This window comes from Lipotes vexillifer, unplaced genomic scaffold (genome assembly GCF_000442215.2).
Source record: "Lipotes vexillifer unplaced genomic scaffold, Lipotes_vexillifer_v1.1 scaffold481, whole genome shotgun sequence".
Classification (NCBI taxonomy): domain Eukaryota; kingdom Metazoa; phylum Chordata; class Mammalia; order Artiodactyla; family Lipotidae; genus Lipotes; species Lipotes vexillifer.
The window spans coordinates 1,725,159-1,747,231 of record NW_006789873.1 but is presented as its reverse complement, the minus strand read 5'-3'; the positions used below and the strand labels follow the sequence as shown (position 1 = coordinate 1,747,231).

The following is a 22,073-nucleotide window of genomic DNA, read 5'->3' as shown; positions in this document are numbered from 1 at the left end:
GGGAAATAAAGTACAGATCCTTTGGGAAAAGTCACATAGCTTGGTAAACAAACATCTAGATCTGTCGCTGCACTTCAAGTCATGGTGAATTTTGAAAACTCATCACATACACACACAAAAAATCCAATGGTATATTTAGAGCAAAAGGAGAAAAACATATAGGGCAATCCACTACTAAAGCTAGTTTCCTTCTAAAAATAATAAAAGATGGTTAAAATAAAGCAATCATCGAGTCCCTTGATTTAAGTAAATGTGTGAATACACACTTGACAAATGTGACTTTAAGGGACTAGCAGTTAAAAAAAAATCAGTCGTTAAGCACAGTGTAATTTTCCACCTGTTACATTTTTAAAATGCTTTTCCATAAGCTGCAGAATATCTCAATGTACAGTCAAGTTAACATGTTATTTCTTGTTGGCTAATTTGCTTTAATGTGGTAGGTTAACTAATAATTCAGAAATCAGAATCCCTACCCTTGATATTGAGGTGCTATGGTAATATTCGGCAGAACACAACTAAAATTTTTTGGTTTTGCCATAAAGAAATATATAAATGTGCTTCAGCAGGTAAGTGGAAGAAAATATCACTAGCTAGAAATGCCAGTGTGAAAATCCTTTCTAAAAAGCTGGGTTCTTAGGCTTTGAGGAACAATTCAGATGATCAATAAAACAACACTGAACCCTACCAGAAGAAAAATAGGACACAGAATCCTATTTTATAGATAAGCAAAGCAATGAATGAAAACATTAAAAATATTAAATAAAGTTTCTAAAATAGTGGTCACAAAACTAAAAATAAATACTGTTTTATGCAAAGACTGTTTTTTTTTTTTTTACTTCTACAGCACATGAGATCTCCTTACATACTTTGGGCCAATATATGAAGTGTTCCACAACAACACGGCACTTGAGAGGAACGGGTTTCAGACACAGGTGGCTAAAGTCCTTAGTAAGTGGTAACCCTTTAAAGGCTAAAGAGGCTTAATTTGCTGTTGCCAAATGTTAGTTTAAACTTGAAAGAATCCAATCATTTTGCTAGAAGCTCTTTGTATGACATGAAAAGAGAAGAGGGTTACTGTCAAGAGAATTTTGCCGTAAGCACTGGAGCTCAGAGCTTATAATCAATCACCAGTTGCCTGAGTCCATGCTGGTCAGTGAGAACAACTTTAACAGGAACCAAACGAAAAGCTTTAGCACACTTCTTGGAAGAGATTTTTAGCATGTGCTGTCGAAGCCAAGAGAAAAAAGGTTCTCTTCGTTTCTCGCCTCTATTACTTGAGTGCGGAAAAAAAATTCACAAATTCCCATGTGCTGCCACCAGAGGCGTGTTTGCACTGTAAAGTGAAATTTGCTTATGCTTTCCCTTGAGTATGAATCCACTAAACAAACTTAGACACTCTAAACAGTAGAACTTGGTTCAGTCCAGAAATATAGCTTACTTCATTTCAATGTCTGCTTTAACTGTTAACACTATACACAGGGTTAATAGTGTTTCAATTGCTTCCCAGAAACTGCAAACTACAGCTACGTAATATCAACTTGTCAAACTCTGCCATCTAGTGAAGGCTCATAAAACAAACAAGATGTTTTTAGGCAGTTCAATGAAGGATCTAAGAGTTGGGCAGTAAAAAGTTACAAACCCTTTTTGATTTTAGAAAACAGTGAAAAAAGAATAGTAGTTATGGATGTCTTATTCATTCCCAGTTTTCTAACTCTGTCCCATGAACCTGTTTAAAAGATGATAAAAAAATGTAAAATATGATGCTTGAGGGGAACACAATAATATAATGTTATTGAGGAGCAAGAATATCTTATTGGTTTGACATTACAACTACATTTATTGATAAAGTGGATAGCTTGTGTTTATTATTACAAAATCATCTAGTTAAAAGAAAAAACTATGCAAGCCTACACATCCTCAGCATTCTAGTAACATGCTTAACTAAACATAATAGCATTAAAAAAAATCATACTGCACATTATTACCTCAATACGTATTTATCAGTGTGTATACTGTACCCTGACAACAGAGCCAATATAATTAACTTTCATACCTAGTTTCCATTAAGTTGCTGCTGAGTTAGTTGTTGCTGATCAATTTCTACTTTTCCCCGGCTTTTACTCTCTCGTTCCTCATCTTCTTCATCTCTCTCATCATTTCCACTATGATTTTTACAATATAGTCTACAATGATGAAAGATAAAAATCTCAAAATGTTTTGTCATTGTTGATGAGAATATATTTATGTCATTAGTGGATGAGGTCCATGCCCATTTAAAATCTGGGATTCCTCATCCACACAAAAAAACACCCCACAATTAGCTATAGGTCCATTTCTGTCTAAAAGATAGAAAGGAAAGCACTCTATTAATGAAATAATAAAAGTTCGTCTGAAATAAAACCACATATGTCCAAATATAAGGCAATTCCTCACTTTGCCCAATGAGATTAAAAAAAGTTCTTGGCCAACATGAAAATATCAACTTTTAGGTATATATATGAAATAATGAAATTCTATAATGTTTCATATACATAAATTTCAAAGCACATTTTAGGAAATAATATAAATTGTATATATGCTGCTGCTCTCTGCTCACATTTCATGAAACAATTTTACTCAAACTCCTCAAGTACCTTTTCAGCATTAGTGTCCTGGCCTTTACTAGAACACCTTTATGAGTCACCTAACAGTTTTCCAGGTACTGCATTTAGCTATGTTTCTCATGATGTAGACTGGCTCCTTTAATTTCTCTTTTTTCCCATGACACTGACCTTCTGGGAAAAGTCAGACCACATGCCTCGTCAACTACACCACATTCTGGATTTATCTAACTGTGGTAATGTTTCTGTTTTGTTTTGGTTTTTAAGAGTCTTTTTTACAGTTTTTTTTTTTTTTCATTTTTTGGCCGCTCTGCACAGCTTGTGGGATCTTAGTTCCCTGACCAGGGACTGAACCCAGGCCACGGCAGTGGAAGCGCCAAGTCCTAACCACTGGACCGCCAGGGAAGTCCCTGTGGTAATGTTTTATTTGGTTTTCTCTCACCCTTTATTTCCTGTAAACTAGAAACAAGGTCTAAGGGCTTGGTTAAGTTTAGGTTCAACTTTCCTTTGTTAGTCCAGGATACTTTGTAGGTAATCCTGCATACCTCAGGATGCATGTAATTTCAGAATGTCCTGCTATGAGTGTGCTGTTTTCACTTGCTTAAGATGGTAGAAATGGCCAGATTTCTCTATCATAAGGGTAAGTATTCCCTCTTTGAAATTAACAAACCATCTCTGGAGGGATACTTTGACATCATGCTGTTCCGACAACCTTTTACTTGGGTATATACACTAGATACTTGAAATTCATTGTTTTTAATGAAAATAGCAATGCAGGTGATTTTGAACAAAGGTTTAGGCCACTTTACTGTATATACATCAATATATTTTTTATAGTTAAATACCCCTACAATAATCAAAGAAGGGTGGGAGCTGATCTGAGCTCAGTTTTAGGTCAATTACACACAAGATGACAAGATGGAACAATGCTTAGAAAATGTTCAGTGGATGCCCTCTTGTGGTCAGCAACGGATAAAAGATGATCACAGGAATTCATTTGCCACAAATGGTGTAAGACTAGGTTTACATGACATGTAAGACATGAAAAGTTTCTAACAAGTGAGTAGAATAAACGGCAGGGGTGGGGCTGGGGGGGCAGCAATAACAACTGACTTCTGACCTAGTTTTGCTCAACATTTTTGATTCTTAAAACATTTTCAAAGAACTATGGAGAATTTCTACTCTTCAAACGCTGCATGTTAGGAATCACTTTTTAAATCATGAGTTCAAATATCAAATATCACTTCTATATAGTACACCTATGAAGTTATCTTCCCCCAAATATAACCTGAATCTAATTAAGCCTTTGAGCCAACTTATAAATTACAGGATATACAGAGGGGTAGAGAAATGAGGTAAATGACATCAGGAAAATGCAAATTGATAAATCTAGAATATGGGACTTTTACAGGACAACTTATCAGGGTTCTTTAACAGGTAGAAGGAAAAGGCAAGGGTGGAGTGGGGACTACTCTATATTGAGAGAGACTTAAGAGACATCCATTAAATGCAATGTAAGGACCTTGCATGTATTAAGGTTTGAACAAATCAAGTCTAAAAAGACATCTGCAAGACAATTGGGGAAATGCCAAAGTGAACCGGGTATAAGACGATACTAAGAACTTACTGTTAATTTTATAAGATGTGATGATAGCATAGTGATATTAAAGTATGTAAGGATAAAATGACAAGAGATCTGGGATTCTGCTTTAACATACCTCAGAAAGAAAAAAAACGTAGATGAAACAACAATAAGTTGGTACCTGCTGAGACTGGGGTTGTTATACTCTTCTATTTGTCAGAACAAATTTTAATCTTTTTATCGGATAATTTTTCACTCAAGGACTACTTCCCATAGGCCTATTATGTGTCTTTCACCGGTCTGGACACCAAGGCCGCAGGTGCTGACCAGTCAAACAAGATCTCTGCTGTCACAGAACTTACTGTTTTATGGTGGGAGGCTGACATTTTAGAGAAATACATATTTAAATAGCTTAGAAATACAATAAAGACAATAAAACAGGATAAACAGATCACTATATAATCTTCCCTCGCCTTTTTAATATGAATATATTCAGGATCCAGAAAGGGCTGGTAAAGAAAGAAAGCAGGTCACATGTAGGAGGGAAGGAAGCCACTTCATTCAGAAATATTCCTCCTTGCATTTCCTTTCATTTGTCCATTCTTCTCTCCCCAAACTGCCTGCTTACGGACTCATTTGAACTCCATGGTCTCTATGAAAAAATCTGGAATCCACTTCTAAGCAGATTTAAGAAACAAATTTCAATGTGAAAAAGTAAAAAGAGCATTCCAAATCATCATGGATCCCAGTCCAAATACTTTTGTATAGAAATGATCACTGCAACATGGTTTTCTAACAGCTAAAAAATAAAAGCCATCTAAATGTCTAAAAAGAGAACTGATTAAACAAACTAATACACCCATACAGTGGAATACTATGCAACCATTAAAATGGTGATGTACAACTGTTTAACATCACAGAAAAAAAATGCCTCTACTAAAGATATAGTAAGTGGAAAACAGGTTATAAAAGAGTATATATAAGAAAGTTTTGTTTTTATAAATATACACATATGTACAATCACACAAATGTCTAGAAGAAAATATTCCAAAAGATTTAAAGTTATTATCTCTGGTGGTAGAATTAAAGTTGACATTTAGTTTTATTTTTCTTATCTACATTTTCCATCTTTTCCTGAAATGAAAACAGATAACTATTGTGAAAATATCTAAATAAAGTTAAAATGTAAACACAATAATTCTCCACATATCTGATTCTAAACATTTAAAATGGGCCTGTTATTTTAAAACATTATTGGCTACTTTTAAAAATAATGGATTTGCTCATGAACCATATAAAGGAGAATATAAAATTGCCTCTTCTCCACCCCTATGCAACGAATGAGAGATGACAACTATTAAGTTTGCTGACTATGCTCCTAGAAAATTTTCTATGTATAAAAAGCATACACATATCTTGTACATGTGTGTACACACATACTTTTTATATGCTAAAATAGAATTATGCAACTTTTTCCCCTGACTCAATCATTGAAATACCTCTGCACAACTCTACACATGGGTCTACTTTATTCTTTAATTTCTGCATAGTATTCCACTAGATGCATGTATGTACTAAAATTTACTTATTAAGTCTCCTGATAGAATTCTGATTTGATTTTCTTTCTTTCCTTCTTTCTTTCTCTCCCCTTCCTTCCTTCCTCCCTTCCTCCCTCCCTTCCTTCCTTTCTTTCTCCCTCCCTCCCTCCCTCCCTTCTTTCCTTTCTTTCTCTTTCTCCCGCCCTCCCTCCCCCCCTTCTTTCCTTTCTTTCTCTCTTTCTCCCGCCCTCCCTCCCTCCCTCTCTCTCTCTTTCTTTCTTTGCTATTGTGGGTGAAAAGTTAAAAATCTTTTCCCATTCCACATGAAAACTTCACCTTTGGTTAACTCTTTAGCTCTCTTCCTCTAGCAACTTAACAAAAATTAGTGTGTCAACTATTTTACTAAGCTATGTTACCCCCCCAGTTGGTAGACTGTATCGGGACTGGGAAAAATATGCATATTCTGATAAGAAGTCTTATCTTTGGTCCTCTTCCAGTGTGGTGTAACCTGAAAATTATCTATGCCTATATGACTGTATTGTTAAGAGGTGCTGACTCCAATGGGGTATGAGGCTTTTCCCCAATGTGGATCATATCTTATTGGACCTGAGCTGTACTGCTACAATGACTGCTGCAAGGACTCTCAGAGAAGATGAATATTTGATGCCACCCTGCTGGCAAGCTGTAGTTCTTGTCTATATCTTTCTTGAGTAGACTGATGCCATCTGGGGTAATCTTGTCAGTTTGAAGTATAGTTGATTCTAAGAAGATGCCCTAGTGGGTGTTGCCACTATCACTAACGATAATGCAATGACACTTCTTGCACATACATCTCTGCACTGTTGTCTGCTCAATCCCTACAAGCACACTAGTAGCAAAAGATATTCATTATTTTAAGGTTTTCATCTCCAATAATAAACTGCTCTCCTAAAAAGTTGTACCAATTTATTATATTCAACCTTAACATGGAATAAGAATGCCTGTGTCTCAAAAACCTAGCTAGCAGTAGATAGTCTAAATCCTATTCATCTTTGCCAAAATTGGTAAGACCTTGTTTTAATTTGCATTTGCTTCATTACTAATAAGGTTGAACAGTTTTTCATGTGCTTATAACCCATGGCTATTTCTTCTATAAACTGCCTGTTCACGTCCTTTACCCATTTTTTAAGCTGGGTTGTGTTTTTCATAATGATGATGTTTTCATAATGGAGTTCTCTTTAGGTAGTCTAATTTTAATGTAGTCAAATAAAAGTTCTGAGTTCCCTATCATGCTTAGAAAGGCCACCTATACTCAAGATTGTTTTCTTTTCTTTTTCTTTGTTTTGAAATTTTTATTGGAGTATAGTTGACTTACAATGTTGTGTTAGTTTCAGGTGTGCAGCAAAGTGAATCAGTTGTACATACACATACGTATATCCATTTTTTCTGATTCTTTTCCCATATAGGTTATTAGAGAATACTGAGTAGAGTTCCCTGGGTCAAGACCGTTTTCTACGTGGAGAGCCAACTGTATAGATATCAGGTACTGAATTAATCCATTTTGTCTCCACATATATAAAATGCTACCATAATTATTTATAAGATTCCAACAAAGACACGGACCTATCTTCTGTGATCTTTATCACTGGGCCAGTATCATACTGTTTTAATTACTATATGATTGGCTTTGATATCTAACAGGGGATTTCTCCTCTCAATTGCATTAAAATTTTTCTTGGCTTCATGTGATATACCAGTTGGCTACCCCAATATCTATCCCCCACCACCCTCCATAGTACTAAACCATATTTTGTTTGGGTAGCAATGTGTCCATTAAGAGTATATTTCCCAGCCTCCTTTGGACAATGACTAAATTCTGGCAAATGAGATGCTGAGCAGAAGCATGTATGGAACTTCCAGGAAGGCTGATTAAAGCCTGACTCAGCTGGAGCAACAGCTACTTTGTCCTTCCATCTTCCTTTCCCCTTGCTTCCTCCTGCTTCCTATGGAAGGAAGCCCAAGGAGGAGACAGCAGAAAGACGCTAATGGGGGCCAATGATAACACTGAAAAGCTGCCTACCACATCTGCACTGCTTTCCTCTGGACGTCTTTTAGGGGAGAAACAAACTTCTATCTTGTTTAAGCTTCTATTCTTTTCCTGTTATATAAGGTAACAATCATTACTAATAGACAATAATACCACATTTACTTTTTTAGATAAAACTGTCAAAAAGTTGGATTTCATTAAAATTGTACTAAGTATATAGATTAATTTGGGGAGAATAGGTATCTTTCAAAGTTGAGTCCATCAAGGAACATAATATATTTCGTCATTCATCGGGGTCCTATGTAAAATGCTATTTTTTAAAAAAGGTTCACCATTGGTGTATGTGTATGCATATGTGTGTGTGTGTGTGTGTGTGTGTGTGTGTGTGTGTGTGTGTGTGGTGGGATAGACATTTTTCCTTTACATTTTCTAAGTAGTTATTACTGGAATTGTTTTTAAAAATTCATCTCATATTCAGCAGCCTTACTGAGCTCTCATAAATTTTAATAAATTCAGAGTTGATTTCTTTGGATTTTCTTGGTAGACAGTAATATCAATAATATTGACAATTTTATTTTTCTCCTTCACAACATTTACTATACATTTTCCTTCCTTTTCTCATTGCACAGGCTTAACCCTCCAGAAAAAGAGTGAAAGTAACGTTGGCAGTTGGCACCCTTGTCTTGTTCCTGATCTGAATGAAAGTGTATTGATATAGTGGCTCTCAATTAGAGATGAACCTGAGAATCACCTGCAGAGTCATCAAAATACATGGTTTGGGCCTCAACCCACTGAATTTAAATCTGAGGGTAGGACCTAGGCATGAACATTTCTAAAGAGGGCCGTATCCACCTCCAGGCGATTCTGAGGCTCAGCTCTGGCTAAGAACCGTGGTCCATTTACTTTAACACTAAATAAGCTGTTTGCCATTTTTGTCTCTCTTAACACTCTATTAAGACTCCTAGCTTACCACCAAGAGCACTCTTGCTACCTTACTTTAAAATTCAGAAATGGATGTTGAATGGTATCAAATGTCTTTTCACTATCCACTAGGATTTTTCTTTATTAATTGTAACAGGTCACATTTATATATTTCCTAATTTTGAATAATCTTTAAATTGTTAAGACTACAGCCCTGGATTTGATTTTCTAATATTTTATTTCAGATTTTGGTACATATATTTATAAAAGTTAAGACTGGTCTCTAGTTTTAAAATTTTTGTTGTTAAATGCTGTCTTTGTTAGGTTTGGTGTCACAGCTATGCATGTGTTACAGAATGAACCAAGAAGTTTTCCATTTTTTGCTATGTGCTGGACGTCTTTAAATAACATTGGAATTATCTGTTCCTTCAAGGCTTGACAGAACTCACTTGAAAAACATGTACCTTTATTATTAAGCGAAGTTTGGCCGATTTTATAATACAGCATTAGCACCTCATGCAATCACCCAAATGACTTGGTGACTGCTTACGCAAACTGCTTTGTCCATGGAATAGTAGACCCTGAGTCACTGGTTTATTGCACGCTGGGAATATGAGACCAAGGAAGTGCTTTACAACTTGCAAAGGCAAACCAAATAAATATTCAGGGATCTCTACCAACTTATTCTCCATTCGATTAAACAAAGGGAACCACTGTAGATTCACATTGATAACACTAGCCCAACGCAGCACTGGTAAGTGGAGGGCCATAAAAAAGAGGGTAACATGTAATCCCAAATCCCCAAACCTTACTCTTTCATCAGTCTTCCAAGTGTATCTTTTCAACTTCTGCCTTCACAACTATATCCTATTCTAAGTTACCCACAATTCTCACCTGGACCCTCAGCAGTAGCCTCCTACCACCCACCCCCTCATTTGCACCCTTGTTTCTCTCCCATCTTAGGGCCTTGCACACGCTGTTCTCTCTGCCTAGAATGCCTTCCCAATGCCCACATTCATTTCGCCATTCATATCTCTGCTCAAGCACTATTTCTTTAAGGAAATTCCCAAACACTCCCCCACTACAGACTAGTAGGTTAGCTCCTCCTTGTTACATGCTGTCACAGCGCTTTGTAACATCTTTTACAGCACTTACGAAGTTTATGATTGTATATTTATGTGACCAGTTAATTGATATCTCTCTCTCCCACTAGACTGTAAGCTTTCATGAGGACACTGTCTCTGTCTGTTTTGATCACTATTGTATGCCCAGCTCCTAGCACAATGCCTGGCACACAGGAAGCATAAAAATACTGATTGAATGAATGCTAATCCAGGGATGTGTAGGCAGAGGAAAATGTCAATTGCAGTACTCATTTCTTATACAGAGTCCTTAGTATTCTACATTTGGCTAAACACCACCTAAGAAGAGTGAGCAAGTAAACTAATGTCATCTATTTAAGGGCAGTTACTTACTGACAAGTTTAGGAAAATGGACAATTGTTCTCTTACTTGTAAATTCCTCGTGACATATTTTCAATGTATTTAGCTTTGTCTTGTACTCCACAGTGGTAATGGTAAGTCTTAACACAGGCTTTTATTTCACATCCAATAGTAGCACCGGGCTGACTGCAAAGTGTACATTTCTGTTTAAGGGAAGAGAAAGAATAATCATAAGCAGTATTTCAAAGTTTATGCAATCTTATTTCTTCTATTTTCGCTATTTCAGCCAAACAGTCCACGTTACAAAGAAAACAGCCAGTTTTTCTATTGAAAAAGAGTGCACTGAACTTACTGTATAGCATATATATTAAATAACAATGCAATTTAAATCATACTTTGATAGACTTTCTAATATGTAGTCACCCCTGATGTTTCCATTATTTAACTCTACTAACCATCAGAGAGCTGACATCGAAACATAAAGGGGACACTCCTTAATACTGCCAAACACACACACAAAAATATATTCTATATTTTAGTGGTTGGCTTCTTTTTCTCCCTGAGATCAGTTCCTTTCCTATTATGACTGGGGGGAAGAATGAGAAGATAGGAAAGCAATGCCCCTCAGAGAGGGATTGCTACCAAGTAGGCAAAAGGGCAGAAACAGACTAAAGGGGCTGACATCTTTTTAAGACTTAAGGTGATTGTTGGAAGAAGGGTTTCATAGTAAAAGAAGTTTGAGAAATGCTAGTTTTCAACAGATTACTTGATTGCAGAACTTCTGAAAGCCTTCCTCCGGGAAGGAGGGTATAGTAAACAGTTCCCAAGTTTATTGAACTCCAGATGCCCTTTTAACTTTGGAGCAGCGGGAGAGCATCCCGATGGACTGATTTCCTTTGGAGCACACTTGGGGAAATGCTAGGTTAGTGCTGACACTAAGATTCAACAGTGCAGAGGTAAATAAGTTGATCAAGAGAATGGTTATCCTAGTCACCTTTTGACTTTAGCTGTATGACACAACATTGTGCTACATATGATGAAGTGATTTTTTTCCCCTTTATTTTTTTTTAGTACTCCACATTCTGTTTTAAAGGAGTTTCATTTTTAGAAGAGTAATCAAAGTATCAAAATACTGAACTGGATTTAAATGGAACAACTGACATCAATAATCTTTATACCTTCAAAAATGCAAGTTCCACAAAGAAAAAGTCATTTCTTATGGATTCAGACAAAGATCAACAATGCCTGAAACCACCAGATGAAAGATCGAAGGGGAGCTTCACAACAGAGGGATCAACTCACCACCTGAATCCAAGGTCAGACATTATGACTTGTCTGATGTGATAAAATATGGATGATACAGTCCCACCTATGAAGTGTTCTTACCCCCCAAAATGTTGAAAATGAATCTAATCAAGCTTTACATCTAACTTCCACTTTAAAAGAAAATCTGGTGGATAGAGGGACAAATAGCATTGTGAAAAAGCAAACAGACAAATAAAACATGTGGGATATTCTACAGCACAATTAATTTGTTTTCTTCAACATGTCAATGGCATACCACAAAACAGAAACAGAAACAACAAAGACAGGGAGGAGGGAGTGCCCTAGATTACTTAAGGGAAATATAACAACCAAATGTAATATGTGAACCTCCTCTGATTCACACAAACCAACTTTAAAAAGATAGTTTTGATACAATTGGGGAAATACGAACTAGGTATTAAATAACAGTGAAGACTCATTGTTAATTTATAAGGTGTAATGACATTGTGGTTAGGTAAGAAAATGTCCAACTTTTAAGAGATACATACTGAAATATGTAGAGGTGAAATGATATGAAGTCTCAGCTCTGCTTTAAAGTACTTCAAGCAACAAGAATAAAAGGCATAGATGAAACGTGTGCCGCAAATTCTTGATAACTGATGAGTCAAGGTGATGGATAGACGTGTGTTACTAGTCTTTCTAATTTTGATGTTTGAAAATTTTCACAATAAAAAAATTTTTAAATAAAGTCATTTCTAGAGACAACTGCTGTCTTAAAGAAAAGATTCTGCATTCCAGTGACATCCTATAATATTCACAAACTGTAAAGGAGTAAGTCATCAAATAAAGATGCCATTATTTCTTAAAGCTATTTATTAGTAATTCAGTATGTTTAAAAACATAAGACTTAGGCACATTTTATAAAGGAAACTTTAAAGCTATGATAAACATATTAAAAGACATAACTATGTATGTGAACTTTAACTAAACAGAAGGCTCTGAAAAAATCTCCTTTCATTTTTTAAAAAAAAAAGAATGAATAACAACATGGGGAGATTCTCAATGTTCTATTGGGCTCATGGAATTTTTCTTTAAGCGAGCTTAAACAATTTAACATTTTAAACTTAATAAGGTGTGTCAGGTTCACATCTTCATTTATTTTACTAAAAGACTCAAATACCCTGAAGTATAAATCTCATTATAATTGTCTTAGGTAATGAAGTTACATAGAAAGAGGAATAACTTTCAGTAACGTCAGCATCCTTTATTATATTACAAATAAGTCAAATATATACTTCACTTTAACATATGAACTACTTTATATTAAATTTTTTGATGACTGGATAAATTTGAGATGTGTTCTAAATTTAAAGCACAAAGTCAGAAGAGTAATGTTGCATAGCATAAACATAAAAGCACAGACCATTCTTTTTCCTCGCTTAATCTCCTGAAGTACAGTTTTAATATCAAAATCTCCAAATTCTGCTCTTGATGTTGTTGTGAGCTGGACTGTGCCAGAAGAAAATAACTAGAAAAGAAAAATGCAGGAACATTTAATATTCAGAATCCTTGTGAGAAAAAGATTAAACAACATAAGAACAAATATGTTACATTATTTTAATATCCTGAGAAAGATGACTTTTCCTTAATAATCAAGTACTGACTCAAATATTTTTTAATCTATTCACGTCTGATTAAAATATAACCCAGAATAAGGACAATGGAATAAAACTAAGGTTGCCAGTGTGGAGCCAAGATTAAATGCTTCATTTAACAAGGAGAGTTCAGCAGTGTCACCCTGTCATCTCAACTATTTTACATGTCCACAGTTTCAAAAATAGTTTAAAATGACAAATTTCCATCATAGATGCAGATGAGAATCACCTAGAGATTTTTTTTTCAAACTAGACATGTTTGGGATCTACTCCAAGGGTACACATTATGGAAAAAGCTCCCCAGGTAAATTTGATATGCATCTCTGGTTAAGAACCTCTGATATGAATAATATAATTAAAAAAAATTTTTTTTTTGGCCATGCCATGTGGCTTGTGGGATCTTAGTTCCCTGACCAGGGACTGAACCTGGGCCCTTGGCAGCGAGAGCGTGGACTCCTAACCACTGGACCGCCAGGGAATTCCCTAAATAATATAATTTTTTAAAACCTAATCATAAATGGGATGAGTAATTCAATACAATCTAGTTCAAAAATGTTTACATATGCTATATGTCAGACCTGGATCTAAGGATGCAAAGATAAGATATAGTTCTTACCCTCACGGAATTTAAGAGTCTATTAGGGGAAAGAGGCTCATAAATGAATAACTGCAATATAGTATATGAAGTACAATAAGAAAGACTTTTACGAGGTTATAGTAGAGGCCAAACATAGCTTCCAAGACAAGTTTATAAAGCTGAAATTTTTACAGTTATGAAATCATTAATTATGGATTATCTGGAACATAGTAACTATACTTAGGATTACTTTAAATCACACTAAATCATAAAGGCTATATTTTTTAAAATCTAGAGTTTATGAAGATTTGGGGTTATAGAACTTCCAGTTATAAAATAAATAAGTCATGGGGATATAATGTACAGCATAGGAAACAGAGTCAATAATATTGTAATAACTGTATGGTGACAGATGGTAAGTAGTCTTATCGTGGTGATCATTTTGTAATGTATAAAAATATCGAATCACTATGTTGTATACCTGAAAGTAATATAATACTGTAAGTCAATTATACTTTAAAAAAAAGATTTGAGATTATAGGATACACTATTCATAATTCTAAAACACTAATGCTGGGGAGGAAAGTTCTATATTTGGTTACTAGCTAAATGCTTTTCCAAAATTTGGGTTTAAAAGCACATAAAAAGAACCATACTTACCATGCACTTATAGTGTGCAGCTGCCTTCTTGGCATTAAATATATGCAGTTTTCCTCTTGCTTCATTTTCTTCCTCCCCTACATGACAAAATCCACATTTAGGCCTGGTGTCACTAGGGCTGCTTCTGTGTGGAGACCTATCTCTCTGCAAATGTAAAAGAAAATGAAACACTTGAGGAAAAAATCCATGAAAATATGCTATCAGTACCTCAAGCTCAGTTAACACTTCAAATGATTAACTTTACCTATCAACACAGTTCAGATGAAATATTCATGGTGCAACAAAAAGTAAGAATCCAACATTTTTCTACTTACATAGGAACTACTCTCCATTTCATCTGTTCCATGGGAGGATGTGGACCTGGTATCTTCCGACAGCCCTTTAAAATTAGTTTTTCGCGGCCTTCCTTTGCGACTTTTCTTTTTACTTTTAGGTGATGAGGGCTCCAGTTCATGTTCATTAAAACTTTCTTCTAGATCAGCTGCTTAAAAATGAACAAAAGCTTTACATGGACCAATCTTAAAATGAGCATTAGTTCATGGGTCCTCAGAACATATGTTTCTCCTTAGAATAAAATCACCTCAAGATATGGGGAGAAATGATCTGTGGTATGTTTGATATAGTGGCCTAACATTTCATATAAATGCAACAAAAATGAAATACAAAGAAACAGCTTTACTATAATAACTGTAAAATTAATTATTTCCATCAAAGTTATAATTCTATGAAAATGAGTTTTGTGATCTTAACTGTGCACATAATTCAATAAGCATTTCCAAACTCTAATAAGGGAATTTTTTAGAATTAGATCTTGTATAATTTTTTTTTTTACCATAGGTTTAAGAGTTTTACCTCACACTGTTGGTGAAATCAGAACAATTACCCAGATAATAAACTTGCTATAACTTGGAAAGCTAAATGAAAATAAAGTAGGTGTATCTGTGCTGTCCAATACAGTAGCCACTGGCAACATGTGGCTTTTTAAAATTTAAGTCATTTATAATTAAATGAAATTAGGGCTTCCCTGGTGGCGCAGTGGTTGAGAGTCTGCCTGCCGATGCAGGGGACATGGGTTTGTGCCCTGGTCCAGGAAGATCCCACGTGCTGCGGAGCGGCTGGGCCCGTAAGCCATGGCCGCTGAGCCTGCACGTCCGGAGCCTGTGCTCCGCAACAGGAGAGGCCACAACAGTGAGAGGCCCGCATACCGCAAAAAAAAAAAAAAAAAAAAAAAAAAAATTAAACCTTCAGTTTCTCAGTCACACTGACCACATTTCACGTGTTTATTAGTCACATGTGGCAAGCTGAGTCTCTACTGGACATCACAGATATAGAATGTTTCTATCATTACAGACAAGTTCTATTGTACAGCACTGCTCTAGATAGCTCTTTAAACTATCATGAAAATCAAAAGATCAAATACAACAAGGAAGATATCTACAAATGAACTAACCAACTGATCAAGTAATTAAACAAATATTAAGTATAAAAGGAATTTCTAACATAAGTGGTAGAAAAGCTATGGTGCAGGTTGTCTGTGTATACGTTAATGGATTAAACAAAATTTATGTAGAAGTTTTAGAACTGTGCTTCCCAGTAATTTGCAAAGTATTTCTACCATTAATAGAGGTGCTTCATTCAGTTATTCACTAAAAATATTTATTGAGGGCCTACTGTATATAAGACAATGTACTTAGTGTTCAAAAAGGTATAAAAACCAAATATTCACTTGTCTTATTGTCAAACTATAGAGAGTTTTAGGCATAGCTCTAATATCTACATTGTTTTTTCTTTTACCATAAATTATCAACTATAATTCCACAGACTAATTTCTTCCATTAGAAAGCATATCAACTCCTCTTCTCAGATGCTGATCTTTCCTAATAAATATGTTAAAGGGTTTTTTCCTAAGCAATAAAAGCACACTCATTATGATAAGGAAAGGGTAATTTAATCAGTATACTTGAATATATAAACTCCAAGAACTGAGAGCATTAGACCATTTGCAAAACAGTTAATAAAAATTTATATCAATGTAACTTCACCTAACTATGGTAGGATTTAAGGGAAGAAAGGGGGGGGGAGGTAAAAGTGGACAGTGTTTTATAGGCAATAAGACAAATTCATGTGAATAACTCTCCCTGTGAAGACAGACAAGTCAATTAAAGATAATTCTGATCTTAACACTATAGCAAATTTCACATCAGAACACGCCACCTACTTTAAACATTCAATCTGACAATTTTTAAGACACAGAATTTCATTAAAGCTATTAGAATTACTTGCATGTGCCAAAAATTAAAATGAAAGATCATAACCAAATGTTCCAATCAATCATCCTGATATATATTACAGCATGTATGTGATATACATAATATTCTGTTATTTACAGTGAAAACAAATAATCACTAACACTATAATAACACTACATTGTTAAACACCTATAAAGAAATTACTTAACTGATTCCATTATCAGGCCAACATGGCTAGTTTTCCAGATGGCGTATTTGTCTGTCCTAAACATGGAATCGTTCAGTATAAAATTTTAGGGGACTTTACCAGCAATAGTAAAAAAAAAAAAAAATCACAAAAGATTGACAGATTTAACTATATTAGACTTTTAAACTTCTGAAAGTAAAAAAAAAGTGATAAAATTAGAAGGCAAACAAACTGGAAGAATATCTGCTGTACTTATGACAAAGGATTAGTATCTTTATGATCTGATAAGCTCATAAAAGATTAAGACCCCAACAGAAAAATGGGTGAAGCGTATAATCAAATAATTCGTAGACCCTAAGTAGTTAAATATACTTTTAGGGACTTCCCTGGTGGCGCAGTGGTTAAGAATCCCCCTGCCAATGCAGGGGACACAGGTTCAATCCCTGGTCCAGGAAGATCCCACATGCCGCAGAGCAACTAAGCCTGTGCGCCATAACTACTGAGCCTGCGCCCTAAAGCCTGTGAGCCACAACTACGGAGCCCACGTGCTGCAACTACTGAAGCCCACGCGTCTAGAGCCCATGCTCTGCAACAAGAGAAGCCACCGCAATGAGAAGCCTGCACACCACAATGAAGAGTAGCCCCCGCTCGCCGCAACCAGAGAAAGCCCACGCACAGCAACAAAGACCCAACACAGCCAAAGTAAACTTTAAAATAAATAAATACACTTTTAGAAAATTTCACGTCTCTAAGTCAAAGAAGTGTAAATTAAGTGATACACCATTTTCACCTATCAAAATAGCAGTCTTTAAGTAGTTGAAAAAAACTTCAATAAACCCAACAAAAAATGTGTTAGAAATACAAATATAAAAGAAGCCCCACAAAAATGTTGAGATAAGCCATGCTTCTGGATGAATAGGATCAACATTAGAATGGTATCAGTTCTTGCTCACCTAATTTAATGAAACGCTGATAAAACAGAATTGAAAGTTGATTCCACACTTTTCTAGAAGAGTAAATATATAATACACAAGACTATCTTTTTTAAAAAAAGATATCAAAATATACCATAAAGCAACAGTAGTTAAAACACTGGCATAGGAATAGACACATGTCAGCAGAAGAGAAAGCCAGGTTGAAAAGAGACCCACATGCCCATGGGAAATCAGAGTATGATAATGGTAGCATTTCAAATGAGTGGGGGAGAGACATAATGGCACAACTGGGTACCCATTTTCTAAAAACTCAGATTCCTTTTCTCATACTATATGAAAAAATTAGAGATGGATCCAAAAAAATCTAATAAAATAACAAACCAGAAATGTAACAGAAGAAAATGGAAGAGATTTTTTTTTTTTATAATCTTGGGGTTAGGACACCTAAGAAGCCATTTAGTGGCAGGGAATTAATATCTATATTTTACAGACAGCACTTCAAATCAATTTTAAAAAGATGAACCTTGAAAGAAAAACGTGCAAAGGATAGGACTGACAATTCACAGAAGAAATATAAATGACTGAAAAAACATGGGCAGAAGCACAACCTTACTAATTACAAGAGAAATGGAAATTAAATGAGATAATCAGATTCGTAAAAATTATAAGACTGATAATATCCAGCACAGTTGTAGGGAACTGGACACTCTCATACACTGTTGGTACATGTGACAGTACTGATTCCCAATGTTAAATGCACAGAGTCTCTCCTGGCATCCCCATTTCTAGGACTTTATCCTATAGAATCACTTGCATAAGTACATAAGCACATACGTATAAGGAAGATCAATGCAGTTTTATTCGTATTTCACATAAAAAATAAATATAACTGATTTTTATTAAGAGAAATCCTTAAATAAACTATTGTTCTATTTATTCTATGGGATGTAACACAACTGTTAAAAAGAATGAGGTTGATCTGTATGCAGAGAGGAGGGTGTCTGATACATCACAGAATGAAAAAAACAAGTTGCATAACATTATCTATGTATACTATGATGCCATTTTATTACAAATAGTGCGCATATGCATATATATGTAAGACTGTACGTATGTAAAAAAGGTTCTAGGAACATATACAAACTGTTAGTAGTAGGAACTCTACTACTACTGAGAGTGTGATTTTGGGGTGAAGAGAGGGCTTTCTGAATTACTTTAATAGTACTTTTGTACTATTTTAATTTTTTTAACAATGGGATATGTACTACGTTTGTATTTAAAAGAATTTATAACATCCAGTGTGGTGAAAGGAGGGGGTAAAGTCAGCCACTGCTGACGGGAATATAATCTAGCACAGTATTTCTAGAAAGTAATATGGCAATGCATATTGAGAACCTTAAAAAGATTAAACCCTTTGACCCAGTGATTTTATTTTGGGGAATTTATCCTAGAAAATATTTGAAAATTATTTGCACATGAAAATGTGAGTATGAAGCTAGTCACAGCACCTTTGTTTAAATTTTTCACGGTTACTTATTGTTTATTTTTCCAACTCAAAACTGTGAAAATGTTTTAACATTCTTAAAAGTTATTTTTAATAATAATTATAAAAGAACTATCTGCATAAAAGTAGGGAAAAATCTTCCTTTCCACCTTCCAATTCCATCTGCTCGGCACTCCCAGCTGGTACCCTAGCTTCCTTGCTTCCCTTTCTTCATACTCACTCCCTTCCTCTCAAGGAACCGTTAACTTAATGCTTCTTTTCTCAATCTCAAGGGTAGAGAGCCTGGTTTTGAATCCTGGATCTGTCACAGACTGTGTGTCCTTGGACCTGAGACCTACCTCAGAGGGTTCTTGAATTAAATGAGTTAGTTCCTGTAAAGTACTTAATCTAGAACAGGGCCTGGCACATAAGACACTCTCAATAAATGTCAGCTATTATTTTCTATGCATATGCAAATCCGTTTTAAAAGAATATACAAACAAATGGCATTCTAAACATACTATTCTGCATCTTGCCCTTTTCCATTTAATATGTAAATGCAAATACCCAAAATATAAGAGCTAACATTAGAGCTTTTTGAGTTTTGACTATACCAGATGTGCTATGCAGTTTACATGCATTATCTTATTCAACCTCAAAACAGCCCCATGAGGTTGTATCAGTCACCATCCCCATCCCCCATTTTATAGATAAGTAAATTCAGAAAAGTTAAATAATTTTGCCTAAGATCACAAAGCTAGAGAGTAGCAGAGCTGGGACAAACACATGTCAGTGAGTCACTACTATATGCTTTGGAAGTAGTAATACCCACTATCATGGAAATAAACATTTTCATATGCTCCTGCAAGTTAGAAAAAGGATAGCTATACATATGCTTATGTATGCATTGCTCTGGAAGGACACAAAAGAAACTGACAGTAGATGTTGCTTTTAGCAAAAAAATTTGGAAACTGAGATACAAGGACAAGGATGAGAGGAAAGCTTACTTACAGTCTACACTCTTTTGTATTGCTGATTTTTGTACAATGTTCATATACCTATTTAAACAAAAGAATATGGGAGAAAATAAAACCTTACCCTTGTATTCACAACTACAATTTCTAAAAATCCAGACTTGATAAGACAGGTAGCAAAATAAGGTTGTCCTCCTTTCCTGTGCCACCAAGTGTTCCCCACCTTTATGAGTACAGATGTCCATGTCACCTTAGAATGGCCAGGCCCTTCTCTGTTACCCTTCTGATTGCCCCTATGCAACAGGGGGGTGACCAACTTACCAGGAAACCAACTCTCCCCTCCTCCTAGTATTGTATAAGCCCTGTCTGTCCCTTTACCAATTCTCTTCTCCCTCCCAATCAATGTTTTCCTCATCTTATATCTTCCTGGTTTAAGCCCCATTTCCTTCCTTCTCCTAAATTCTCACATCACTTAACAGTATGAAAAGTAGAAAGGACCCCTGGACAGAAAGTCTGAAGTCTGCCACTTTCTAGGCCTTAACTTGGTGAATTTACTTAACACTCGCAAGTCTCCTGGTATGTCAAATGGGACTAATAAGAACACCTTCCTGAAAAGGCTGCTTTAAGAAAATGTTTGAGAAAAGCACTTTATAAACTATGAAATTCCATTCAATTGTTAATTATTACTTGTCATACCTTGTATAGATTGTAAGCTCTCTGTCCACAAGGGGCTTCTTTTCTAAACTCCCAATGTGCCACACCCAGCAGGCACTCAATAAACATTTGTCGGAATGTTTTTTTTAAGAAAAAGGCCAAGCATTAAAGTTGGGGTAAGCATTACCACATCTGCTTTGAATCTTTAGGGCAGCTACAAAAGCAAGACTGGAAGTCATCTGCCCTGCCGTCTCCAATGGGAACGTGGTGAGCACTTGCTCTGCATGCCCCTGGTCACAAGCAAACTCTGCTTTTCCAGTAAAGTTATCAGATAAATGATTTCTTTTAGGCATATGCATATACATATATAAATATGTAACATACATAAATATATTATTCTTAATTAAGTGTGCCAAAATGAAATATGATAGCTGGGATTGAATTTAAAATAATCCAGGTGGAGGAAGTGGGTAAGGGTATAGATGAAACAAGACTGGCCAGGAGCTGACGGTTACTAAAGCTGGGTGATGGGGCTTTTTTTTTTTTAATGCTCTCCTCATGTCCCTACATTATTTTTTAATTTCTTAACTTAATTTTATTTTTTTATACAGCAGGTCCTTATTAGTCATCAATTTTATACACATCAGTGTATATATGTCAATCCCAATCGCTCAGTTCATCACACCCCCACCCCCACCCCCCTGCCACTTTCCCCCCTTGGTGTCCATACGTTTGTTCTCTACATCTGTGTCTCTATTTCTGCCCTGCAAACTGGTTCATCTGTACCATTTTTCTAGGCTCCACATATATGCGTTAATATACGATATTAGCTTTTCTCTTTCTGACTTACTTCACTCTGTATGAGTCTACAGATGCATCCATGTCTCAACAAATGACCCAATTTTGTTCCTTTTTATGGCTGAGTAATATTCCATTGTATATATGTACCACATCTTCTTTATCCATTCGTCTGTCGATGGGCATTTAGGTTGCTTCCATGACCTGGCTATTGTAAATACAGCTGCAATGAACATTGTGGTACCTGACTCTTTTTGAATTATGGTTTTCTCAGGGTATATGCCCAGTAGTGGGATTGCTTGGTCGTATGGTAGTTCTATTATTAGTTTTTTAATGAACCTCCATACTGTTCTCCATAGTGGCTGTATCAATTTACATTCCCACCAACAGTGCAAGAGGGTTCCCTTTTCTCCACACCCTCTCCAGCATTTGTTGTTTGTAGATTTTCTGATGAAGCCCATTCTAACTGGTGTGAGGTGATACCTCATTGTAGTTTTGATTGGCATTTCTCTAATAATTAGTGATG

The 22,073-nt window shown here is 35.6% G+C and overlaps 1 protein-coding gene across 4 annotated transcripts in view; it reads right to left on the bottom strand.

Annotated features, from left to right (window-relative positions):
• The window catches only part of PHF6 (PHD finger protein 6), a 50,303-nt gene that overhangs the window by 1,431 nt on the left and 26,799 nt on the right, over positions 1–22,073 (bottom strand). The window contains exons 6-11 of one of the 4 annotated variants that reach the window (XM_007462880.1): positions 14,582–14,748; positions 14,268–14,411; positions 12,799–12,903; positions 10,179–10,312; positions 2,054–2,183; positions 1–1,726 (exon numbers count right to left, since the gene is read on the bottom strand). The exon at positions 1–1,726 is cut by the window's left edge and continues 1,431 nt beyond it. In XM_007462880.1, coding sequence (XP_007462942.1) covers positions 2,054–2,183; positions 10,179–10,312; positions 12,799–12,903; positions 14,268–14,411; positions 14,582–14,748 — 680 coding nt within the window. In that variant the 3' untranslated portion in view covers positions 1–1,726. Of the gene's footprint in view, positions 2,184–10,178; positions 10,313–12,618; positions 12,904–14,267; positions 14,412–14,581; positions 14,752–22,073 lie in introns of those variants that run through there. The other 3 variants (XM_007462881.1, XM_007462879.1, XM_007462882.1) reach the window with 3 other exon arrangements.